An 8,093-nucleotide genomic window follows, 5' to 3' on the forward strand; every position below is an offset into this window, starting at 1 on the left:
CCACCCCCCCCGAAGAGTGTCTGCTCTGACAAGATAATCTTGTACCCTGGTTAGAAGTGTTTTGAGGTGTGCTTGAAAGGACCCTTATATTTCCTTACGGAAGGGCGGGCTAGGGAACTTATGGACAACCAGAGATAAATCTGTCTCCCTGCAGTCATACAGTAGCAGAGCGGGGGTTAGGGCTTTGCAAGGGGGAAAGAGAGGTTAAGCAAAGGTAAGTGGCCTGTAGAGGGTGGGTTTTTTCACCTCTCAGAGGTCCAAAGAAAGGTAATTAGGAAAATCAAGCCTAATGTCATTAGATTTATAGGAGAAGTACAGGGATCTGTGGATAATTTCAGCGATCTGCAAACTGGGTGGCAGACACTGTTCGAGGGAGTAAAAACCAGTTGGATCGCAGTAGAATGGCAATCTGAAATTGGAGGGCAAAACCAACACACTATTTCCCACTACCGTGTTCAATTTAAGTAACAAAACATTGCCAGCTTTTTGGGAAAGCCTCCCCCCTCCAATCTGAGCGTGTTTCTGATCAAACCTGAACTTTGAAATGCAGCAAAGGAGGGGAGCAGGAGCCGTGCAGTTGGTTACAGGCTCGGGATCGCTTTTAGTTATCAACAGCTGAATTGGAGGATACAGGCTGTGCCTGCTCGCTGCGAGCAGCAGACTGTTAGAGGAGTTCGATTTCTCTCACTCCTTCTTCCACCCACCTCCATCTCCTCTGTGCCTGTGTCTGCGCTCCCACATGCTTCAAATCTGTGTACCTGGACTGCCTTCCTTAACAGTTCAATGTGAGTGTTAGCAGAATGAAAACCAGATGGACCAGCAGTTCCCACTGTTATCTCCCCACCAGCTCTGGCAAGCCTCCCTTTCTCTCTCCTTTCTTGGCATGGCAGAAATATTTGCCTTTATTTAGGAGGGCTTGGGCTCACTGCTGTGCCTCTTTCCCTCTGTTGCAACATGAGCTGAAAGCTATTTATTCCCTTGTTGCTGAGGTTGGTTGAGGTGAGTGCAAGATGAATTCGGCTATTAAGGAAGCAATTAACATTTCAAGACGAGTTTTCATAGTTCTTTATATTAAATGAATGGCTTGTTGAAGATATAGATTTAACTGTTTTAGTATAGCGATATGGAAAGGAAATTTGTATAGAATATATTTAAAAACTTGCTTTTGTTTTCTAGCATGTAATAATTTACTGTTGCTTGATTTGCAAACCAAACCTCACCTGTCTATGTAGCAGCCTTAATATTTAAGCTAATAATTTTGGATACTGTTCCCTACACAGCTGAGGTTTACTTAACCTTAGATCAACACTACAGATCCTACAATACTGTATCTGTATTGCCCTCTTCCTCTTCTGGGGGTGTTTCACTGCTCATCCCCTCCAAGCTTGTCTCTAAATTCTATATGAAATGACTCCCTTTCCCTGAGAACTGAAGCATCGTCTGTAGGCACTTCTACAAAGGGTGAAGATGGTTTTTATAATGGCCGTACCTGACACGCTGCATCTATGGGACATAATTCCTCAGTTTCAGGCAGCTAAAGACTGGTATCTGTTATGCGTTGTTCATTTTTGTGGGATTTTTTTGTGTGTGTCTTTTTTTTTTTTTAAACTTTCTGATAATTAAGTGTTCTGATAATTAAGAGTTTTGAGGCTCTTTTTAAACATACCCTTTCTTTGTTAAATGTGTGCATTGCATTTAATTTCTCTTAGTGTCTCTTAGGGCAAATTTTAAATATGATATTTGGTTAAAGTTTCTATGTTGTTAGTAAGAACAAAGAAAGCACGTCGCAACGTGGAGTGACAGAATTTGTAGAACGTGACGGACTTTGCTATTGTCGTGAGTTAAAACCGCAGACTTACATGCTTACCCATTAGCAGTGACACTTACTTGCTTTGCAAAATAGTTTAATGGAGCTCAGGAAGACTTGTGTAGGACAGCATATAAAATAAATAACCCCAACCCCCCCAAAGAAGGGATGGAAGAATTTAACTTATGCCCATTAAAAGCTAAACTTGATCTTACTCATCTTTACTCAAGATGGCTCGCTAAACTCCTGGCATGAGCCAGGAAGCCTTAATTTTGCTTTCAGTTGGTAAATGTTGTCATGTTTTGCCCATTCTCGATAAATGAAACATAAGGGTTTGGGTGGGTTTTTTAAAATTTTAACATAGAGGTGTCCAAAAAGATGTTGGAAAAAGAAGATACTTCTGTAGCTTCTATATCAAATGTCTTGCATCTTTAGTTGCAAGAGAACTGTTAGTTTTTCTGCCTCTTTTTGCCTTTTGTTTGTTTTGTTTTGTTGTGGAGGTATGTTTCTATTTATGTTACAGGTTTTGAACATTAAAGTTGTTTTAATGTGTGAAGGTGCAAACTTAGATGCTTTTTAAAAAACAATGGTATGTATGTGTGACGATTGGCTTACTGTGTTGGCATGTTGTGTTTATTTTTCTGGTGAATGTAAGAATATGCAGGGGCAGGGTGGTAAAGTAATACAGGAGACGCGCAGTATTTAACATAAGTATCTCTCCATGATTACAAAGAGAAGGGATGGAGAGGGCAGCAGGTGTTACAAAGAAGAGCCATGAAGAGAGCTGGCTTCAACCGATGTCCCAGCCAATATCTCACCTGTACTAAAGAGCTTCAGGTTTTAGTTCTGGAAGGGCTGTCATAAGGGCATTTACTACCTTCCTGTCTCTTTCTCTGTTTTTTCCTCATGGTTAACGTGAGAGCCTTGAAGGGAGGTGGCATTATTGCAGCTCCAGGAGTGCTTGGGAGGTAGCATCTGTACATGTTAGAAATAAAAACAAAAGATAATGCAGCACTGCTACAAATGAGGTCTTACCATCTGTGTTACACCTTCTTAAGTAAGGTTTAGATGATATAATTTGGGAAGAGCACACTGGAGTAGATAATCAGGTGTAATCTTTTGCGGCAGATGCTGAAATGGCTCACTTCTTGCATTAGCTTTTAAGTTTTTGTCAGAGGGGGTGTGCTTGGGGAAATAAACCGGTGTGTTCCTGTGGTGTGTGTTGCAGATCGCACTGAGAAGCATTCCACAATGCCAGACTCACCTGTGGATGTGAAGACACAATCCAGGCTGACGCCTCCAACCATGCCACCTCCTCCCACTACCCAAGGAGCTCCAAGAACCAGTTCATTCACGCCCACAACGTGTAATTAGACCTATTTTTCTTCCTTTTCTTCCATATTCTTTCTATTATGTGTGTCAGAAACCAAAATATGTGAAGGGAAACCTGCATGACATGTCAGGAGCAGCATTTGGTTGTACTGCGATAAAATAATAAAGCAAAACTAAGATCACAACAGATTAACGCATCTTTAAGGTATTAAGACATTCAGCTCAGAGTTGTGTTGTTATTTCATTGACAGCTTGGCTGCAGTATCAAAGAACAGTGAGCGCTGGTTTCCCTTGTACTTAATGCTCAGATCACTCCTTCTGTGAGAAGTACAAAAATTCTTCTTCTCATCATTTATGCCATTCTATTGTTTAAGGGGTCCTGTTCCCTTTTGTATAGAAACGTAGGGGTTTTGTTTGTTTTTGTTTTTAAAGTGGGGGTAATTCATAGAGAAAATACTTATCTTCATCCCACTTATGAATGAATGAAGAATTCTGTTTTAAGTGCTATATAATGTCTAGTCAATATTGATATAAAACAAAAAATAAAGGCCTTTTATTGTTTTATCTAGAAATTTCTAGTCTGTGACCACTTCACTTGATTTGGGTCACTTGGGGCTGCATCTCTGTCTCAGTTTATTGATGTAAACGCACAAGAAACTCTACTAGTCTTGATGGAATTACTCTGCATTCGTGTCAGTGTAACTGAGATTTGAATCTGGCATGTTGTCTGGACTATTCTTTTCACAGCCATGAAATGATCCACATTTCTCTTACCAAGATTTAGCTGCAAATTTTTGGTGTCTTTTATACTGCCTTGTAATAGTATAAACATGAGAATGTGTTTACATTTCACATTTTAAATAAAACATTTTTAGAACAGTAGAATACATATGCCCAAACAGAATGAAGGCTGCATCTTCTATTTGTCTTGCCTATGTCTGCTTAGTCCCTTTCTGTCTGTTAAATGCCTTATTTAAAATTCACCTCTATGCGGAAGGCCAGCTGGAGGCCGTTGTGCTACTTATCCCAGGGAACCCTGTCCTGACGATTTACATCGAATTTAAACAGCAAGGAGGGTTTGTGCCAGCTATTCGCGTAAACTCAAATTTAACCCAGTGACCTTGATCCTGCAAAGATTTGTCTGTTTTGCTTAACTCCAGCATCTGAATCATCCTAGGAGTTGCTCCAGTCTAAAGTTAAATTGTTTCTAGGTTTTTGCAGGATGGGGCTCTTACAGATAAAGCTTTTTCAGGGTAATCTTTGGTAATCATAAAAGTAATAGGACAATGTTCTTCTTTAATCACTTTTATAGTATTCAGTGTACTCACAAGATTTCTGGATGTTTGTTTATTTGATTGGGTTAAGCACTTTGGAAGGTGTATGAACCATAGCTGGGTTTTTGGGGCTGTTTATATGAAGACTAAAATTCTTTAAAAAAAAATAAAAAAATCTGATTTTAATTGCCCTTACACTGTTTGGCTTTAGCAGTTCCAGCTTGTTCAGTAAACAGTCGCTTCTGTTGGAGTGTCTGTTACATTTATTATTACTACAGTGGGAATGCCTGTAGTCCAGGAAGATCACACTTGTTCTCTGGTCAAGAGTATGCTTGTTTTCTTTGGTTTAGATGATTAAAAACTCTTGACTTATATTAGTTTGAAATTTTAAATGCTAAATGCTGTTTTATTAATAACATGGGTTTGTTTTAGAAATGACGTAGATCTTTGCCAGTTGGCAAATTCAGACATTATAAAGAAAGAGGTAAAATCATTAGTATGAGGTGGGCTATTTAAAAAAAAAAAAAAAAAAAAAAAAAAAAAAGAAAGTTTTAGAGAAGCTGCATTTGGGGAGTATTTCTATATTTCTTTTGTTGTGGGAGAAGTTTTACCTGCCTTTCCCCTCCTCGTATCTGTCCTAGGAACTCTGCTGTTCTGTGCTTTCTTGATCGTAGCCTTTCTTGACCCTCTGCCTAGGGCAGCCCCTTACCGGTGACTGGGTTGTTGGGTGGTGTCGGGCTAGAGGAGGACATGTTCTTATTCTTCGCAGTCCTCATTTACTGAGTTCACGGTATGATGACTTTTGGCTCTGCAAGTTCCTTGCAATCACGGTGTATTTGTTTACTCAGATATCTCACTCTACTGCAGTGCTCAGAGAGCATGGCTTGGAGCTACACGTGGAGCTGAACTTGCTGAAGCCAGCTTCTTTCTATTTCTGCTTTTTCCACTTCTTGTTCTCGCTAGCCCACGCAGCTAGAATAGGCAACCAAAAACTAGGATGAAACACAAGCAGAAACGAGATAACCATTCAGATAGCTTTTTCTGTGGTATCTCCAGAAGGGCACTTCAGTCATCAGGACAAAAGCTGCTTCAAAAGTATTGTGGTAGTGATTTAAATCTGGTAATAGCGTAGTGATTTAAATCTAGTAATAGATGTCCACCCTCAAAAAGGATTTGCTGTCTGAAAATAAAGATGACTGATTAAGAAAGTGACAAAGAGAAAGGGAGGTTTGGCTTCAGAGAGGCCAGTCATTAAGAAACAGAGAAAGTTCTTTAAGTTGCTAGCTTGCCATGGTTATGCTTTTAAATAGGAAGAAATTTAGAGTAATATTCCTATGCATTTTTGATTGTAGACAAGTTCCTGGCTTTTGATGGTTTTTGGGATGGGTTCTGAGTGAATTCCCAAACAGCAGATTTCTCCAGGGCAACGGCCAGCTGAGCACAGCTGCCAGTGCATTGGTACATTCGTATTTCTAGGGAGCCGTCCTTTTTCTTGACATTCGCTGTCATTTTGGCGAGTCAGACTCAAACAACCTCAACAGAGTGTGTTTGACTGTTGCTGTTCCAAGTAACCTGGGTGGAAAAGGATGTCCTCAGTTTGATTCTCTTCTGGAGTGTGGATAAGAATCAAACTGATGTCGCTGCCAAAAACTGTCTGTTGTTGTCTTCAGTATGTCTGCATGAATATCGTTGCCATAAATTTTGAACACTTAGTACTTTAGATAGTTATTCTCACAACAACCTTGCAACAGGAGGGGAATGCTTTCCTATCCTTTTTAGAGATATGGTATTGGCACAGGAAAGCCGAGTGATTTGCTCGTGGTCTCTGAGAAGTCTTCGGAAGTCTAGCTTCATGCCCTAGCTGCAAGGCTTCAGGCCACAGTGAGCATGGCACCATTTGTACCTGCACAGATAACTTCGTGTGCTCCGTATGTTAGCAGCTAGGAAATTTGTATTGGCAAAAATAACCTTCTCATTGGGTGGTGTAAGGTTAAAACGTGAAAGTCCTGTTTTATAAACACAGCTGTCAGTTGTGTGTACAAAACACAAGTAAAAATATTCAGAGATAAACTGAGGCTTCGTGAAATATGTCTGCACATTTTTTTCTACCCCAAAGAGCAATTTTTTTTGTCTTCAGTCATACATGCACTCATGCTCTTTCTGTCTCTGTTCTCCCCCCCCAATCCTCTGACAAAAGGCTGGTATTCAAATGATGCTTTTCAGGTCCAGGAGCACTTTGGGGGGGGCTGTGCGAGAGGCAGCTGCTGTTACTTCCAGTCTATACACCGTTCAGTACCAGCTACTGGGAAATTGATATAAACTGCAGAGTGTCGCTCTGTCAAAAGGCTAATTATCTTTGATTGTGCAACTTAATTAATTTTGAGGTCAAGCACAGAAAACATAAGCTGATGGATTTTCCCCTCTGTCTTCTTTTTCTCTCTCTCTCTCCCACCCTCTTTCTATTTTATCCTCCCTTCTCTCTTTTTCTTTCAGTAACCAATGGCACTAGCCATTCGCCAACAGCGTTAAATGGAGCTCCATCTCCTCCTAATGGCTTTAGCAATGGGCCATCCTCTTCCTCTTCCTCTTCTCTGGCTAACCAGCAGTTACCGCCAGCTTGTGGAGCTAGGCAACTCAGCAAACTGAAGAGATTTCTTACAACCTTACAGCAGTTTGGCAATGACATTTCACCAGAGATTGGGGAGAGAGTGCGTACCCTTGTGCTAGGACTTGTGGTAAGCAAAAAACCAATGATATAATAACTGTGATCTTTTTCTCTTCTTTTCCTTCTTTTATGGTTGACATGTTTATTATATAAAAGAGTGGGCCACATACACTGCATATATCATACTTTAAGGATACCAAACGTGCAAGAATGAAGTGCTGGCTTTTGCTGCCAGAGCTAACACGAGTAACTTGACTAGCTGTCCATGAGTGGCAGCTATTCCCAACCAGATACAGACTTGACTCTTTTTGCCAGTATAGTATTATGCCGTAATGGTGTGAAAGGGTTTTTGTTCTATACTGGCAGCACCCCTAATGTAGACATACCTTGAATTATGTAATGTAGTAAAATATGGTTTGGCTTGCCTAGTTTAGTTGGCTGGGGAGAGTGTCCTATATCTATAGTGGCAGAATACTGGTTAAAAGCATGAGCTGAAGATATGTTTAGACTGCGGTTACGCAGTAGAAAACCCTTCCTCAGTATTCATTGAACCCAACAATGAGGGACCTGACAGGGCATTGCTGCTGCTTAGGTCACCTTATTTATAAGGTTATCTTTATGTGATTATATGGCCGAATGATAATTTCAGCTTTTTCTTGCCTACATCTGTCAAGTTGGGCTGCTGTTTTACAAACAAAACTGTTGTGAATCTGGACCAGGATTCTTTCTATTCCCAGTAAAGCCTCTCTCTGCCAGACATTGTTGTGCCCCATGTATCTCCTTCAGCAGTAATTAGATGAGCCAGGAAAAATGCTGTTGTGGTGCTGTAATTTACGTCTGTTCTGAGCAGCTGCAGTTGCCATTGACTTCATTTGGAGCAAAGACTGCCAGCACTGTTTAGTACTAGGGCTCAGGTGTCCTCTGCTTGTATCTTCACAAAACACTACCTGACAGCACTGGGTACCCCTTCACTCAAGTCTGTGTCAAAAGGAAGTTTAATGTAGGCAGTGTAACT

The 8,093-nt window shown here is 40.6% G+C and overlaps 1 protein-coding gene across 5 annotated transcripts in view; it reads left to right on the forward strand.

Annotated features, from left to right (window-relative positions):
- Positions 1-8,093, forward strand: part of RUNX1T1 (RUNX1 partner transcriptional co-repressor 1) — a 114,950-nt gene that overhangs the window by 60,497 nt on the left and 46,360 nt on the right. For all 5 annotated transcript variants that reach the window (XM_087750110.1, XM_087750132.1, XM_087750118.1 and 2 more), the window contains 2 exons: positions 3,036-3,173; positions 6,907-7,148. In XM_087750110.1, the coding sequence (XP_087606236.1) occupies positions 3,036-3,173; positions 6,907-7,148 (380 nt within the window). The remainder of the gene's footprint in view (positions 1-3,035; positions 3,174-6,906; positions 7,149-8,093) is intronic.

This window comes from Nipponia nippon, unplaced genomic scaffold (assembly GCF_047370975.1).
Source record: "Nipponia nippon isolate SJK-2023a ecotype South Korea unplaced genomic scaffold, ASM4737097v1 scaffold_1, whole genome shotgun sequence".
Taxonomy (NCBI): domain Eukaryota; kingdom Metazoa; phylum Chordata; class Aves; order Pelecaniformes; family Threskiornithidae; genus Nipponia; species Nipponia nippon.